The sequence below is a fragment of the Priapulus caudatus genome, unplaced genomic scaffold (genome assembly GCF_000485595.1).
Source record: "Priapulus caudatus unplaced genomic scaffold, Priapulus_caudatus-5.0.1 Scaffold153, whole genome shotgun sequence".
NCBI lineage: Eukaryota > Metazoa > Priapulida > Priapulimorpha > Priapulimorphida > Priapulidae > Priapulus > Priapulus caudatus.
In genome coordinates this window covers 85,479-103,588 of record NW_014577214.1, presented here as the reverse complement: position 1 = coordinate 103,588, position 18,110 = coordinate 85,479, and the positions used below count along the sequence as shown (strand labels likewise).

The 18,110-nt window shown below is 44.6% G+C and overlaps 2 protein-coding genes across 2 annotated transcripts in view; one reads left to right on the top strand and one right to left on the bottom strand.

Moving 5' to 3' along the window:
• LOC106806306 (CAD protein-like) overlaps window positions 1-4,845 on the top strand; it is a 46,631-nt gene extending 41,786 nt beyond the window's left edge. Inside the window, exons 35-40 of the mRNA XM_014808192.1 lie at window positions 92-265; window positions 1,489-1,559; window positions 2,068-2,193; window positions 2,622-2,777; window positions 3,256-3,452; window positions 3,884-4,845. Coding sequence (XP_014663678.1) covers window positions 92-265; window positions 1,489-1,559; window positions 2,068-2,193; window positions 2,622-2,777; window positions 3,256-3,452; window positions 3,884-3,986 — 827 coding nt within the window. The 3' untranslated portion in view covers window positions 3,987-4,845. The remainder of the gene's footprint in view (window positions 1-91; window positions 266-1,488; window positions 1,560-2,067; window positions 2,194-2,621; window positions 2,778-3,255; window positions 3,453-3,883) is intronic.
• Window positions 4,846-10,800: 5,955 nt separating this feature from the next.
• Window positions 10,801-18,110, bottom strand: part of LOC106806305 (lipoxygenase homology domain-containing protein 1-like) — a 9,743-nt gene continuing 2,433 nt past the window's right edge. The window contains exons 6-11 of the mRNA XM_014808191.1: window positions 16,767-16,839; window positions 16,224-16,305; window positions 15,499-15,605; window positions 14,104-14,261; window positions 12,946-13,100; window positions 10,801-12,602 (exon numbers count right to left, since the gene is read on the bottom strand). Of these exons, the coding sequence (XP_014663677.1) occupies window positions 12,539-12,602; window positions 12,946-13,100; window positions 14,104-14,261; window positions 15,499-15,605; window positions 16,224-16,305; window positions 16,767-16,839 (639 nt within the window). The 3' untranslated portion in view covers window positions 10,801-12,538. The remainder of the gene's footprint in view (window positions 12,603-12,945; window positions 13,101-14,103; window positions 14,262-15,498; window positions 15,606-16,223; window positions 16,306-16,766; window positions 16,840-18,110) is intronic.

Here is an 18,110-nt window from a genome sequence, read left to right as displayed (position 1 = left end):
CTCTGCACCTCGCGATTCCAACCTCCGCTCCCGAGGGCCAGCTTGTGGTTAATTTGGCCTCGCTCGTGAGCGCCCCCGGCTGGGGACACAGTGTCTGTGCGCAACTTCTCGGTGGATCCGGCTGTACACCGTTCCCCGTCGGTGTTCTACGAGGTCAGCACACGCACCAGCTGCTCTTTTGCTGCGGCGATGCAGCGTCTAGGTGGCACCGTCATCAGCGTCACCGACACGACATCCTCCGTGCAGAAGGGCGAGAGTTTAGAAGGGCGTGGGTAGATTCTTCGGATGGATGGGATGATTTGCATGGATGGGTGTTTGGTTGTGTGGATGGTCTGGTTAGATGGCCCTCCTGCGTTGGGTGGTGTCGTGATTGATGGACTGGGTCGGTGAGGTGGGTGCGATGCGAGTTGTTCTGCGTTGGCCTCCGCCGTGCGGTGGAGGGATGATGGTCGTGATGGCCTCTGCGCGCTGGGGGCGGTGGGGATTGTAGTGGATATGATGCTGCGACAGTGGTGTGTGGCTCTGCATGGGAGCTGGTGTGGGTGGGGGGGGTTATGTGCTCATGACTGGCTGGGGTGGGTTGGGGGGGTTAGTGGCTGGACATTGGTGGATGGTGTGGGTGGGTATGTGGCTGGACATTGGTGGATGGGTGGGTATGTGGCTAGACATTGGTGGGTGGGTGGATTGATTGATGGGTACATTGATGGATCGGTGGGTAGATGGAAGGATTGAACGTGTTGATGAGTCAGTTGATTTTGTGGAAGTAACGGTAGATTGCATGGAAGGGTGAGTGTGTGTTGCAAGTTATTTTGTCTGTAATTGTTACGTTTGCCATACCTAAAGCTAAACTGATATGAAGAGAGAATGGTATCGGTAGTGTTTGCATTTTGCAACAACAGAGCCCCTGCTACTTCACTAGCAGAGTAAACTGCCAAAGCAAACAGTAGTAATATCTACTATAATGTACTCTTTCATTACATCCACTGTTGTACACTCTAGACATGCACTGAGAGGCACTGAAAATTAACATGTGATGTGAAAGTGATTACTTCACCGTAAATAGTGAAACTAAAAAATATTTCCCCACTTTTTCACAAAATGTAAGTAATTCTGTTCACTTTTTATGGTTAAATTGCTGCATTTATTATACTTCATATTTTACTATATTGATCGATGTAAACATACACTCGTGACTCATACATAGCCCATAGCAAGCAATTAATGTCAGGATCCTAATATCAAATTGTCCAGGTCTTTTTAATTTTAACTAGTTGAGAAACAATCTCATCAGGTAAGAATTTGACGATACATTTAGCTCTTAGTACTTGCTTTTATTGTAAAAAGTTGCAACAAAATTTTTCCAAATATACACCATAGAAAATTCGTGACGTAGTCAATTGAAGTGAAATGACATGTTATTTTGATTTGCAACGGTCCCCTTGTTTATTATGTGCCATGTTTGATCATGCCATAAATATCCTATTTTAGACACGATCAGAGTTATGTCGGGCTATTCGGACGTCGTAGTTTTGAGGCATCCGAAACCTGGAGCGGTCGCGGTAGGTGCTAGTGTTATGAGCATTGTACTTCTGATGATGTGTGTTGTATGTAGATGTTTACCCAGTTATGCTATAGTGGTATCATATTGCGTACACTTGCAGCAGGAGCATTGTGTCATATGTGCAGTATGACAATAAGTGTTTCATTTCTGGATGGAAGTAGTAGTTCACTCGCCGTTACATCACACCTAGTACACTAGTCATCACGTTTTTTGTGAATCATTATGTAGAATTAATTGCAAAAGGTCATCCATAGTTGACCCATTCGCCTGGCTCGATTGACCGCCAACAGCTCTAACCAATCACAATCAGTGATACAGTAGGCCGTTTTAAAAACAATGTTTAGTAGCAACGTGGCATATAGGACGTAATTGTGGTGTGGACTAACTCTATGGTCTGGCTTGACCAATGTAGCAATACTGTCCCAGTGATCGAGGCAGTGCTTATTTCGCTCAGGGAGCTCGTTTCACAAGTACGGTTACTGACGGATGCCATTTTGTTTTGACAGCTCGCTGCCAAGACTTCCATGAAGCCTGTGATTAATGCAGGAGATGGCACTGGCGAGCACCCCACCCAAGCTCTCCTCGACATCTTCACAATACGCGAGGAAATCGGCACGGTGAACGGACTGACGGTCAGTCGTTTTCAATTGAATTTCTATTCGTTAATTCGCTCCCAAAGCCCATCGAGGCTGATGCGAAATTCAAGGTTGTACTCGCGCTAAAATCTCGCAGTCACAGGCCATCTGAAAGTCGTAGAAACGCCTGGGCAAACATTTTGCATTGTCTTAAGCTGGGATTACACTACCGACGTTGTGTTGGCAAATTGGCGAATTGGACCAACTTCCCAACTATACAACCGACAATCGGCAGTGTAAACGCAAACGTTGCACGACCAACCGATCGATAGCAACTAGTTGGGCGATTATAGAACATGTTCTATTTTCGGGGTTCCAACTCGGAGTTGGCGAATTGGGAAGTTGGTCCAATTCGCCAACATAAAGTCGGTAGTGTAAACCCAGCTTTATACGAATTATGTCATCGTTGTTGTCGCGCGTTGCAGGTGACGATGGTGGGCGACCTCAAACATGGCCGCACCGTGCATTCGCTCGCCAAGCTGCTGACGATGTATCGCGTGAGCCTGCGCTACGTGTCGCCCGTCTCGCTACGCATGCCCCATGCCATCATCGACTACATTCGCTCGACGGGCACGCAGCAGGTAGGCTAAGCTCGCCACCCTTCCCCCTCCTCCGCAGCACACCCGCCCATCCCTGTACTAGCGATACGTACTAGATCAACGTAGCCAGATAGTACTAGATTGTAGATACTAGTAGTAGTAGTAGTAGTACTAGATAGACTAGCAATACATACTAGAGATACGTTTGAAGTGAATGCTCGGACTGTCTCTACGGGATGCGGATCCATTGCCTCCCTGCGGTTTCACTCGACTCAATTCTAAAATCTTGTTCGTATAGATCAAACGTTCGAAAACGATAATAGAATAGATAATATAGAATACAATAAAAGATAATTGAAATGAATAGTTTCGATCGCGAACGTAGCATTTGCTTTTCATGATAAAAATTGCCTCGATCGAGAAGATTTTGTTTTTCGATTTTTTAATTCGATTTTCTCGATTTTTTTTATTCGATTTTTTCGATTTTGTTGCTTGATGTCGGTGTCGTCGTCTGCTGCAGGAGGAGTTTGCGAGCCTGGAGGAGGCGCTGCCGGACACGGACGTGCTCTACGTGACGCGCGTGCAGCGCGAGCGATTCGCGTCGCCCGACGCCTACCGGCAGGCGTGCAACCATTTTGTCGTCACCCCGCAGCTGATGACACTCGCCAAGGCGAAGATGGTCGTCATGCACCCGCTTCCCCGGTTAGACGAGATCAGGTGGGTGGGTGGGTGTGTTTGGGTGTGTGGGTTGGTTGGTTGGTTGTTGGTTGGTTTGGTTGGCTGGCTGGCTGGCTGGCTGGCTGGTTGGTTGGTTGGTTGGCTGGTTGGCTGGCTCGCTAGTTGGCTGGCTGGTTGGTTGGTTCGTTGGCTGGCTGGCTGGCTGGCTGGCTGGCTGGCTCACTGGTTGGTTGGCTGGCTGTCTGGCTGGCTTGCTGGTGTGTTGGTTTGGGTGGTTGTGGCTTGCATGCGTGCGTGCGTGCGTGTGTGTGTGCATGCGTGTGTTCGCGTGCATGTGTGTGCATGCGTGCGTGCGTGCGTGCGTGCGTGCGTGCGTGCGTGCGTGTGTGTGGTGCTTGTCTATGAGTGATCAGTGAGCTTCTTATCCGTGCACGAAAAATTTGTAACGCCAGATTGCTTCTGCATTGCAGCTCCAAGTGCGACATGGATCCGCGGGCCGCCTACTTCAGACAGGCTGAGAACGGCATGTTCGTGCGCATGGCACTACTAGCACTCGTGCTGGGATCAGTGTGATGTATCGCATGCAGACACATACCTATGTGAACTAAAGAATGCTCGAGGATATGCCAGCAAGCATCAGGGGACTTCAGAAGCTTGAATTATTAAGCACATTGTAATTCTACGGTGTCGTAACTTTCGCTGCTGTGTAACAGTTGTGACGTTTCATACTTGTTATGCAGCTGTAAGTATTTATGTTCCTGGCAATATGGCCCTGGTATTCTAGTAGTCTGTGATTTTCTTATGACAACTTGGCATGGGGCTACCGGGGGGGCTGTGAAGTGTGTGCACTGTGCACACAGCTAATGATGTAACAGGTGTGCCAGATATACACCTGTCAGCGCATCAGAAATTATTGTCAGATTTGTCAATTTGTTGTATGTTGTCGGGCTGTGCGGTGGTGGGGAAAATGTTTAAGAGTAATGTGATGTAGGGTGTAGGTGGCTAAAGCCTTCTGCCCATTGCACATGTTCAACGATGTGTTCGAATGTATTTGAATGTGTTTAACACACGCTGGGTATGATAGTTATATTCCAAATACGTTCGATGTGGAAAACGAGTTGTTTAATTTAATTAAACGCGATGTAACGTGGCGTAAGATAAATTTGAATGAATAATGAAAAAAACACGTAGTCTGTGATGCAGAAGAAACAATATTATCACTGTAATAGTATTACGTGTGTTCAGTCAGTGTGATAGGCAATGAAATTATCATGACATGCTCAATTCATGATTCTCACAGATTAAGTCATTCGGCAGTGGAGTATAGTCCTTAGTTTATGTCATTGACTTATAGTAATCAATAAACTAAACTATGAAGCTGCAAAACAAATTCGAGGCAAAATGAAATAAACTTCCACGAGATACACATTTATTATAGCCATTAATTGTCATTTGTAAATCACATGTTCACTGTTATCATTATATAATATATATATAGAGAGAGAGAGAGAGCGAGAGAGACAGAGAGAGATAGAATGAGAAAGACAGAGAGAGAGCGTGTACGTACAGCCGCCTCCGCAGAGACCGCCCACACGCCTCCCTCTATTTGCATGCGGGCGGAGAAAGCGCCGCCGCCGTCATGACGCGCCAACGTAGCGCGATCCGCGGCTGCTGGCGCATGCGCAAAACCGATCTCCTTGCGGGTGTTACGAAATGCACTAACCCAGTTTATACAACAAACTACTTAATTCTAAACCATCAGGACAGTTCCGTTAGTGCGTACACGTGTAACTATTATCACTTTACTGTACGATATAAGCGCTTCTCCTCCTATCATATATATATCATATATATATATATATATATATATATATATATATAATGGAGAGAGAGACATAATTATATATATATATATATATACAGGGTTTATATATATATATATATATATATATATATATATATATATATATATATATAATGGAATCTAGTAGCAGCAAAAGACATTACGGTGACAAATGCGTTGTCTTCAATTGATTGATATTTGGTCGTGGTGTCGTATATTTTTACAATTCACATATCAACTAAAACGAATGATGATGATATTTCTAGCTTGTTTGAGTTGTAGCTCAAATGAAGTCAACGCAATGGCTTGGCTTAACTCCGTGCGTCTGTGGGCCGGTAACAATAGCGGCATATATCGGGCTTTTTGTTTCAGTGCTTACCAACCAATTTCGTGGCTATGTTGAAAGGATCATGAAATGTGCTTTCCGCTGATGCGTACAAAGAGCGCATTGCTTTGTTTACTTTTTCTACAGGAGCGCTTATATGCCTTTGTCCGTGTACCTGTGATGATGTGAAAGGTTAGTTAAACACCGTTTAACTGAGTGAATCATATTTGTATGGGATGCATTCTCAGATCAGGATCCGCAGCAACCAGATATCGCAGCAACCAGTACCTGTCCTGTGTTTGTAATGCGCGTGTTGCCGGAATAAATCAGCAGCTGCTACGGGCGTGAGTGAAATCGAGAATCGAAATCAATATCTCTTGTTCGGTGTGTGTCGTGTTGGCAATTGTTTTCGTTATTCGTGAAGAAAAATGTTAACGCTGAAATTTGAGTTATTGATGCGAATTACAAAGCGGTGGTTGTTCAGAAAACCCGTTGCTGCTGTTTTAGGGTGCAGCCTGCAGTTATGAATGATATATGCTCTCATACGCCCCGGAAGTTCCCATGATTGCAGTTTGTTAAAATGTTGCAGACGTTTTCTGCGTGTAATTTCCTTGCGGAAACACCCGTTTAGTGTTGAATCAACCCGTTGAATTTACTTGGTGGTAAAAAAAACATCTGTTACTTTGAAAAACATTTTAATTTACAACATACGAACTGACATTTCAGGCTGCCTGGAACTTTTTATTAGCATACATAAATGATGGCCTATTAATTAAGCGTGGATGCTATGTGCTGAAAACATGGTTGCTGAAATTCAAGTACGTCTTACGGTAATTTTTTATTTTTTTATTTTTCTGCTGGAAGTTTTGACAGAGATATTGATGTTGAATTGGCAAGATGTGTGCATAGACAATGCCGTATAGAGAGAGGCTGCAAGTGGGCGCTAGGGCAAATTATGCTAACCATAATTTATGCTGCCCTACACATTCCAGAAGAACTGTGGATCCTGACGTATACATAGGTGCAAACACTTGTTTACATGGTTCTCACGCGCACACACACGCGGGCTGGCACGCACACACCCCACACACTTTTCTTTTCGATAATCGAAATATTTTATCACCACGTCAAATGTCGCACGTGCGATTCTCTCAAAAGCGCGAATGCTATTTTGTTGTATTTCTAGAAGTAAAGTCGTAAGAGCTGACGTATAATATATAAACTCAACAAAGGATTTATTTCCAGCCACTCTCCAGCCTGCCACGTAGTAGAGTTACCACGCAAGTACATGGCTTTAGGAAATAGTATAGCGCCACCTATTGGGCCTAATATGGGCAAATGATACAATAATGTCACATATTTCTTGAGCTGGTGCAACGTAACTAGTTAGCAACACGCTACATACAAAGCTAGACATTTACCTACATACGAGGTGATATCATAGACGCTGTTTTATTAATAAGTAAACGTTGATTGCTGTTACGCCTACAAGCACACCGCAGAATTTTGAATAAATTTTTGTAGCAAGCAATAAAATTGCCGGCTTCGACAATAAATATTGTCCGACACATTCTAAGTGCAAACGATGCGACGTTAATACGATCAGTGGTGGATGATGACAATGATTTGTCATCATCCACCCCGGATACGATGATAATATAATGATGAAAGCGCCCACGCCTGAAAGTGCGAACAATTACGGCCCGTAGCTGGCATGTTTATCATTACCGGAACCGCCGTTATGTGTTACCACAACTTAATTGTGGTAATATTATTGCTTAATAATAGCTTCATATTGCCTACGATGTGCAGGGGGCGGTTTTGGGATCAAGCGAGCGGATAGAGAGGATGGTCTAGGGGTCTGGGGGCCTCCGCTATCGTCACTGTATGTCAGACGTTACCGTGAGGCAAAGATACCTCTCAGTTGAGATCATATAAGATAACTCGACATTTGAAAATGTGTAGTTAAAACATAGTGATGCAACTATATTCTCTAGGAGTTCTGGGTGTCCGCTCTGCAATCCTCCCTTACTCTACATGCATGGAGCAGCAGATAATCTAGCAGCAGAGCGTCTACCTCTCTCTGAATTCCTGGTTTCGCCTCCGCGGACATTAAACCTTCGTTACCTGCGGGATCATTCGTAGGGGTGACGAAATCTATATTAATTAAACCCGCATTAATTTTGCCTGATTAATTGTTTATTCAGGTCGCTATGCGCAGTGGGTGCAGCAGTACCTACCCGCATGTCATCAAGAGCTAATAATGCCTCTTTATTATTATTAGTATTATTAGCTCTTGATGTCATCTAAACTGACAACACAAATATAAGGCTGCATTAGTTGCTCAATAAACACAGTTCCGCTCGTAGTTTATCAAGTGACAAGTTCGTGACACGACATTGCTTGCTTGTTAAAGTCTGACATTTTTGTCAATCGCATAGAAGATGAAGAGGACACTAGCAATCTTCTTTGCTGCACTTCTGGTAAGTTCACAACGGTCACGTTTAAGCAAGAAGTTCAATAAATTACTTATGTTATTAGTTTATTATTAGTTTTGCTGTAAAATAACACGATCACCCTTGTTCATCGCTAACGTTAAAGCTCACATTGGTCGCATGATAAGCTCGTCGAACCATAAATATCATGTGTTTGTTTGTATAATTATATAATATATGTGTTTGTATATATCGATGGTCGAACCTACTGGACTGGTGATAGACCTGCGTCCCGTAGAGACGGTCCAGGCCTTCGCTGCAATCGTGTGTAATTTCGAAATTTTAGTCCTAATCAGTCGTTTCCTTGATGCCGCTCTAGGTGGTGTGCCTTATCACGGACACCGAGGCTCGCCGAGACAGATCTAAAGGTAGTAGGAGACACAAGCGTGATGTCGGCATGGTGAACGAAATGGCGGAAAAACAGCTGGGTGCACGAGTAGAACGCGGTGAGTACACAGACGATCACACGACACACCGACACGCGCGCACGCACGCGTAAACTGGGCCTAGGCATGCAGCGCCGCTTAATTATGCGCAATTCATCAAGCCAATTAACACACGTCAGCGCAGCGTGCGCATACCTATGCGGATTTAGGCGCGATTCACCAAGCTACTATACGCTGACGTCCACTCTGTCTCTCTCTCTCTCTAATAGTTAGCTATAATTAGCTATAGTTTGGCTGCAATAAACTATCGTTATCACATGCGCTTTTATCCTATTTTTAGTAACTATGCCCATATTATCAAGAGCCTACATGTGAAAATATATAAATATAATATTAGCTCTTGATAATAGTTTCCTAACTTGAGTTTAGTTGGTGTACCTCTGAGTTGTGAAGGCGTCTTGAAGCCCCATCTCCTGAAATATCCACATTAGAAAGTGCGCCCCTAACCATGAACGTATTGCCATACGACATTATTGCTCTGAAATTAGTCAATGCAAAATTGTTTGCGAAGATAAGAATATTCTTTACATGATCCGTAAACTGAATCCGTGGTCTGTTTCAGACGTGGCATTTGAAGATGGAAACAGAATAGCCGACGAGGAAGATCACGTTGTTGGCAAAGACAGAGCTTTTTACGGCTAGACATGGCCTTCCGTAACAGAGGCCGATTTTTCCAATATTTATTATCACGATGCAGTTTCCTAAGCAGTCGTGCTTCCTGGACGTGCCCCCGGTATAGTGGTGCGTTCTACATGCATTACGCGCAGCAGACAAGTAGGATTTACGAATTACCAATGCAGGTGATTGAAAACAATTTATAATAACTGATAACAAGCATCAAAGTCAATAATAACATGCATTTACAAACGACGAAGCATATTTATGCAAGACATGCAAAGTTATATATGAGATGCATCTAATATATAATAACTTTGCATGTAAATATGCTTCGTCGTTAGTAAATGCATATTATTATTGACGTTGATGCTTGTTATTATTTATTATAAATTCGTAAATCCTACTTGTTTCAGAAAAGACAATCCTAGCGGTGGAGAAACTATTCAACTTTATAGATACTAATATTATCAAAATAAATCATCACATTTAATAACGTCTGTTTGTCGTTCTTGTATCATATGCGCACAATTTGGCTATCCGTGATGATAACCACACACTCACACACACGCGCGCGCGCACGCTCGCACAGCGTACGCGCACAGCACACGGCGGCTCGCAGTGCGCGTACGACACACACACTGTGCATTTTCGCTTCGTCCACGTGGCCCGCACGCCGCGCTACGGCGACACACCACACACAACTCACGTGTACCGCACAACAGCACACCACGCGCGCGCCGCTGCACGACCACACCAGCACACACACACACAGCACACAACAGCACACACCACAACACACACACACCACACACCCACAGCCCACAACACACTACACGCGCGCAGCGCGCACGAGGAACAGTCACCACAGCATATATTGTTAAGACGCCTAAGTGCGAATTAATAAATAAACACGTCAATAAACGCAATGCGTGTCGTATACATTTGCAACGTGGAGAACGTTCATTCTTTTATTGCGATCTAAATGTAGTCGTACATTTATACCTAGAAATACCAAATGAGCTTGACCATAATTTGGCTATACTTCACGCACGGCTAGCATTATACATGCAATTAGTATATATATATGCGTGTGGCCGTTTATTTCACTGAACGCGGTGCATCGTGGGACGGGTGCTGTGAAGGGCATCATTACATCATTCATTACATCATGATATCACACACTACACGAATCAAACAGTGGGCGAACGAGAGAGAGAGAGAGAAAGAGAGATGAGAGAGAGAGAAGAAGTGAGGAGAGAGAGAGAGACGGAGAGAGACACAGAGAGAGAGAGAACGGCTGCGCGCCGCCAGAGCCGAGAGAGAGAGAGACGATGAGAGGACCAGAAGAGAGAGAAAGACTCGAGAAAGATAAGATGAGAGACCACCCCGCACGTAGCATGTACGAAAGACGAAAGAAGACCAGAGACGAGAGAGAGAGAGCGAACGCAGAGAGAGGACGCAGCACCAAGAGAGGCACCGAGAACAGACCCGCCAAGCCAAGCCACACCATACCTAGACAGACGACCACGAAGCACGCCCCGGGGGAGAGAGGAACCGAAGACCAAGAAGCCAGGGACCACGCACGCACGGAAGAAGAGAGAGAGAGAGAGAAAGAGAGAGAGAGAGAGCGCGAGAGAGAGAGAGAGAGAGAGAGAGAGAAAGAGAGAGAGAGAGAGAGCGAGAGAGACAGAGAGAGATAGAATGAGAAAGACAGAGAGAGAGCGTGTACGTACAGCCGCCTCCGCAGAGACCGCCCACACGCCTCCCTCTATTTGCATGCGGGCGGAGAAAGCGCCGCCGCCGTCATGACGCGCCAACGTAGCGCGATCCGCGGCTGCTGGCGCATGCGCAAAACCGATCTCCTTGCGGGTGTTACGAAATGCACTAACCCAGTTTATACAACAAACTACTTAATTCTAAACCATCAGGACAGTTCCGTTAGTGCGTACACGTGTAACTATTATCACTTTACTGTACGATATAAGCGCTTCTCCTCCTATCATATATATATCATATATATATATATATGTACATATATATGTATATATATATATATAATATATATCCCCCTCCTCTAACCCTCCCTAAATATTTCTTCCCTCTGCGACACTGATATGTAAGTGATATATGTAATTCCGCGTGAAGGCATGCGATCCTTTGCATACCCGGCGCGGTAGGCTACAGCGAGCGGCAGTCGAGATCACGCGAGATCACGCGGGATCACGATTCTTACGATACACTGGTAATCAAGTACATCACACGACCTCGTCATCATATCACAAGTACAGAAACAGAAGTGTAGAATGATTGAATCTCACCGATGATTTTCATCGATGTTCAATCGGCCGACTAACCCGTTTTGTGATGAGCGGCGTCTGTGAAATTAGATCAGACTTTACGTTTTCGTAGAAACCCGATCGCTCGTCTGGTGATCGTGTATATGGCTCGGCACCACTGATCTCTACTATACTAACGTTAGTAGAGATCAGTGCTCGGCACGAACACCACGAAAAATACCATCACCATTCGAATATTAAAACTCATCTCTCGAGATCTCGCGATAGGTTCTGCGGCCACGTGAGTCCTGGTTGGAATTTTTTTAAACCCAATAAGGTAGGCCCTATCGACGGTGACAAGTTGACGCATCGACTTTCACGACATTTATTTCTGTGGGACAGATGCACGGATAGTAGGACGAGGAACAGTCTACGCTATGTATACGTATATCTATATATAGGCAACAGTGAAGCTATACTGTATTCATCATAAAGACGATAAGAAGAGGTCATCAACTAACTCTATCCCTAACCGTTCATGAGCTCTCGGCGAGGAGGAAATAAACACAACTGTAGCATCCCCGGGTGAATTCACGTGACGATTTCATCAATAATTTAATTTCATAAGTCACCATCGAAATGAGCAAGAAAACCAGGGCGGACGAAACACGGACACAAGCACAATAAAATATATATATATGCAATAATATGGTGTAATACTGTCTATATAGACCGGGCGGATAGCTACACCCCCCCCCCATAACACCTCCGCGCAAAATAACGCACGATCGCGTTTACCTCGCTGGCATCTCACTAGGCATGCAACCTTCCTCACAATTATGACACATCGTTTTTATATCTTCTTATAAGAATATGCGTATAGATCTATTCTGTATAATTGCATTTGTAAAAAGATTTTGGCAAAATATTTTCGAAAATCATCTTTCTTCTTCGTCTCGTTTTTTTATAGCAGCGAATGATACAATGATATCAGGGGTTACACAGGGGTTATTAAACACTGGCCGTGGGCCCTAACTGAGCCATAACTAGCTAGCTAGAGTCTCTCTACTACTTGACGCGGTTAAAGCGACTTAGTCGGTTGATAGGGCCGTTGCTTGTTGCTCACGATGCTTCTGGTACCAACTCCACTTCCGTGACGCAGCCTTTCTTACTCTCATCCAGCCATCTAGAAAATAAACACATCGCGATAAATTCACAACGTAGCGTCCCTAGTTGATAAAGAAGTAGTATAAACTCACACACGCGGTGGCGCGTCGCGAGAACGCATAGATGAATGAATGAACTAATTAATTAATTAATTAATTAATGATCAAATGAATTAAAGCAAGAATGAAATATCGAACAAAGGAACAAGTGAAGGAATAAATAAAAGAAAGTGTGAAAAGATTTATTAATGAACCAACGAACCACCGAACGTACGAACTAAGGAACGAACGAATAAATAAATAGAGAAGCAAATGAATAGAGAATAGTTACAGAGAGGGAATCGAATCTCCGCGCTCACTTACTTGTCACACGGGAACACTATATCGGTCTCGGAGCCTTGCTCGCGTATGAGTACCTTGTCCAGGTACCAGCACGGGTTCGGCCCGCTCCCATTGTGCCCTATCACAATTCGCTGAAGCTTACCGAGTCCTGGCGAATCGACGACGAAGCGCTCTCCCTGAAACATCGCGCAGCAAAATATCTACCTGTAGTAGAGAGCGCGCGAGAGAGGGAGAGGGGCGAGGGAGAGAAAAACAGAAAGGTAGGGAGAGAGAGAGAGAGAGAGAGAGAGAGAGAGAGAGAGAGAGAGAGAGAGAGAGAGGGAGAGGAATAGGAGAGTAGAATTATAGGGAGAGAAATGAGGTGAGTGTGCGGGATAGCGAGACTTTTTTCGCGTAAGCTATAATTCTCACTGAACGAACGTATTCATCCAGGCAGAACAGGACGAGTAGGAAATTAAGTACAATATCACCAAAATACGATTTCGTATAATTCAAAAAAGTAGCTAGTTAGCATTTGCTCTCTAAATATAAAGTGAAATCTCAACAAAATACAATTTCACTCGTTTGAGGAAATCTGTATATACCGCTGCATATATCACGTTGGTCCCATATCGCCCTTTATTGACTAATTAAAATTTCATTAGACGATTCATTACGTCAACCAGAAAAAGAGGGCGCCCTATCATAAATAAAGAGATATCGGAGCTATTTCCAATGTCAAGCTATTGCGACGAACGATTGCTCTCCCTTTAAAAAGTGAAATTTCAATATAATATTGTGATTTAATATAGTGAATTAATATATTCATGTGCAAACACACGTCCCTTTCTGTGTTACAGGAAAATTTGGTATCACTCAGCATCTTATGGCTATTAGAATTATACGAATGAATTTCAGCAATCGATTAAATTGATGAACATTTGGTGGAAGAAAATAATCGGAAAATTCGAGCAGCTATGTATAGATTGTCGTCGTTGGTTACGTACGCGTTATTAGCGTTTGAAACCGCTGTTTCTGATCGTGAGGTTTGTCACGCCGGGCATCTCCCGTAAAAAAAACACGCGATGGGAGTAAATCAAAATTCGAAAATTCATAAAATACAAGATGGCAACCGCACCGAATGAGCGAGCATCGTGACGTGTGCACGCGTAAAACCTAATTAACTGACTACCCGCTCACCTTTCCTGGTTTGAACATCTGCGTGCCTTCGTCCGTGCCTGACGTCAGCATGTTTTTTTCGCTCTCTCCGTCCTCACCGTAGATAGTCATGTAGACGCGAGCGGACATGTGCGGGGCTGAACCGAGGCTGGTGTGAACCTCCACCACGTACTTGACCACTGCAAGCATGTCGAGTAGATAGTATCAAGAGCGTATAAAGAATCTTCCCTTCTTATACCCTTCTTTATACGCTCTTGATGGTATAGTGCGAGCGTGTGTGTGTGCGTGTCCGTGAGTGAATGTGTGTGAGTGCGCTGTCTCTGTGTGTGCGTGCGTGTGCGTACGTATGTGTGTATGTGTGCGTGCGTGTGCGTGTGTGTACGTGTGTGTGTGCATGTACGTGTGCGTGTGCGTGTGCATGTACATGTATGCACGTTTGGGTGTGAGTGCTGGCGCACGCGTGAGTGTGCAAGCATGTGTATGTGCGCGCGCGCGTGTGTGTGTGTGCGTGCGTGTGTGTGTGTGTGTGTGTGTGTGTGTGTGTGTGTGTGTGTGTGTCCATGCTTAGACCCAGTATTGTTACTGCGTTTGACAATAATCCGTTTTGCAGTGTTGTTGACTGTCACAATATGTTCTAGGAAGTATCATGTTCTAGCGACAGTATTGTAATGATGCAGAAATCATGAAATTAATATTGAAATGTAGGACTATGGAGCATAAGCGATAGTGGCACGAGTGGTAGAGAAATTAGTTAGAGGGACGACGATTATAGAAGCGTCCAACAGCACATTGAATAATTAACATAGCAACGCTTAGATGCCAACGGCAGATGGGCGATTAGTTTAGAGGGCACAGAAGGTGTTAGATAGTAGCGAGCACGCAGTAGTGGGCTAAAATAATTAGCCACCGTTACGAAGCAACGCATGCAGAATAAAAGTTACCGGGGACAATTTGGCAGCCAGCCAAGGTACAGAGGGTTGGGTTTGGATACAGTCCAAACCAACAAAAGAACAACTGGTCACTCATAAGACTAATGTCCGAGAGAACCAATAGGGGGGATGGCCGAAGCGGCCGGCGAGAGGAGAATGAACGCGCGCATGGAGAAGGGCACGCCCAGCATATAAAAGGGGACGCGGAGAGAGAACGTGGCCTGTTATGGTAATAGAGTGCTGGGTAAAATAAAACAACGTTTTCCCTGTGGAAACCCTGCTGTTCGCATTATAACTGACGTGAGTTTATTTAACGCTACAATATAATTACCAAGCACCACTTACTACGGGCATATGCGTATCATATAACATACCGTCAATATATATATATATATATATTATCGACTAGATTTTGCCTTATGAAGTACTTAATTACTACATTTTGCGTTGCCACGCGACATTTATGCGAGCACATGGGCACACTCACTCGATTCGTTTCTATCTCTCTGGCCTGTCTCTGGGTTGCTTGCAGCGTAGTGCTTGATGCTGGTGAGCTCTATCTCACGCTGCGGGGCGCCATCCTTACTGAGCCACCTTCACACGAAAGTAGATCGGTGGTGAAAACATTCAGTATTTACTTTTTACCTAATTTCTTCACACGAAAGTAGATCGGTAGTGAAAACCTTCAGTATTTTACTTTTTACCTTACTCGTGTTATATATCGTGTTACATATCATAAATATATATCGTAATACATCTAGATACATCTTTACGCGCAAAGTAGTGTACTCTCAAGTTCAACACACACGCGCACACGCACACGCACACACACACACACACACACACACACACACACACACACACACACACACACAGATAGACAGCACATATACACACATTACTGCCGGCAAAACCGAGTAAACAAGACGCATAGATAGTGCCGGCAGGGAACACGTTGTAGAAATGCGCATCATAGAGCTGGCAAAAGTTTCGAGCGGAGTATAGAGCGTGAAGCTGTGGTTATTTAACATGAATAAAGTGTATGTTGTGTATGCGACGAAACACAGTGAATATTTTCAATTAGTTTCTGTTCGATGCTTATTCAGGCCTGCTGCCTATGGACGCCTTCTACTGTTGTACACCACCTTAATCTTTGTTAGGATAGAGAGGATGTAGTTAGTTGTGTGGTTATTATAGTTTTCTCGCACGTACCTCTCGCTGACGAATTCGTAGTGCGTGCCTGGTTCGGAGGCGTCGTGTACGCGTACGTTACTGAGGAACCAGCCAGCTCCGGCTGTAAAGGCAGGACAGCATTATTTACACAACTCGACCCCACAGTATACATGCCCGCGCGCGCGCACGAACAAACGCGCACTCACGCACGCACGCACACACTCAAAGCCCCTGCACACGCGCGCAAAATATCTATCGCGTTTGATTTTTCTGGCCGAATGCGCACCGTGTGCAGGCTGGTTTACGTGCGCAGATGGCGCGCGCGTGTAGTTCAGCGTCGTTGGCGCGCGCCGAATGCGCACCGTATGCGGGGGCCTTCACGGAAGCACGCACGTACGCGCATATATTACGTAAGACACAATTTTGTTTAAATGTTCTGCTGATTAATTAATAGAAAAATTGACAATAGAAAAGAGACTAACACGGTGGCATGTAAACAATCTGTCCGAAAACCAACCAAAAACAAAACCAACAAATAATGACACCAACATATTCAACAACCAACTAACAACCAACACTTACTTTCCGTCTCATATTCTAGTAAGATTTTGGTTAAGACTCCCAACTCAACCGCCTCGACCTCGAACATATCCGTCTATAAAGCAGAATAATAAGCTATAAAGCATATAAGCTATAAGCTATAAAGCAGTCAACAAACACGAACAGGTAGTACTGACTGTTCGAACTGTCAGATAGTTCGGACTGTCAGAAACCGTGTCCGCATGTACATCCCAAGCATCACATGAAATCCCCCTCGCGCCCAAATCCATAACCGTTAACACAATTGGAGTAAATGAGAATATCTGCATAGAACGAGGCAAACGGTGGGATGGATGATAAAAAGGAGGGTGAGGTGGATAGGGAAAAGGAGTGTGGTGGCACAAGAAGGGATGCATGGAGGAGAAGAAGATTGCACGAGAGCAACAATAAAAGCGTGACTGAGCAAAATAAAAGGTAAAATAAAAACGAGGAGAGCCAGTGAAAAGCAAGAGTTTGTTAGTATGAGGTTTACCTACACACACACACGCGCGCGCGCGCGCGCGCACGCACGCACGGGCGCGCGTTCTAACGCAGGAGCGTACACGCAGCCACGTGTCGCCATAGCTGGATCGTGCACGCCGCGCAGATTAATTTCAATGGTAATTAACTGTAATTAATAATGGTGGTGACCATCACACATCGCTCACGTGCGCGTAGCGTATCAATAAAGCCAGCGCACGGGCTGTGAAACTGTGAAATAAGGCAATTAAGTTCCCTCCTGTTAATAATATTTGTCATCATCATGGTCATTATCATCATCGTCGTCGTCGCCGTCATCATCATCATCATCATCATAATAATAATAATCATCATCTGCATCATCATCATCATCATCATCATCAGCTTCATCATTATCAGCAGCAGCAGCAGCATCATTATCATTATCGTTATCATCATCATCATCATCAGCAGCAGCAGCAGCAGCAGCATCACCATCGTCATCATCACATTATTTATCATAGGCGGTGTTATGAAGTGCGGAGAAACCTTGGAGTTCCGGAGCAGAGGTCGTGGCGCTCTTAGCAGGGATACACAGCTATACTATACTAGGCGAGTCCCGCTTTATATGCCGCCGGATCTCAAGCAAGCTAATTGTGTCAATTCATGTTGAAGCGTAATAACGCAACTCGCGGTGACGTTTATTGTGGTTGAAATTTGGCACATCGGACATGAGGGATCGTTATATTTATTAATTGGAGGTTATTATAAGAGCGAGATCAGCGTGGCACCACTATAATTACTTGAGAGTGATGTCATAGTGGAGATGGACACGCACGCGCGCACACACACACACACACACACACACACACACACACACACACACAC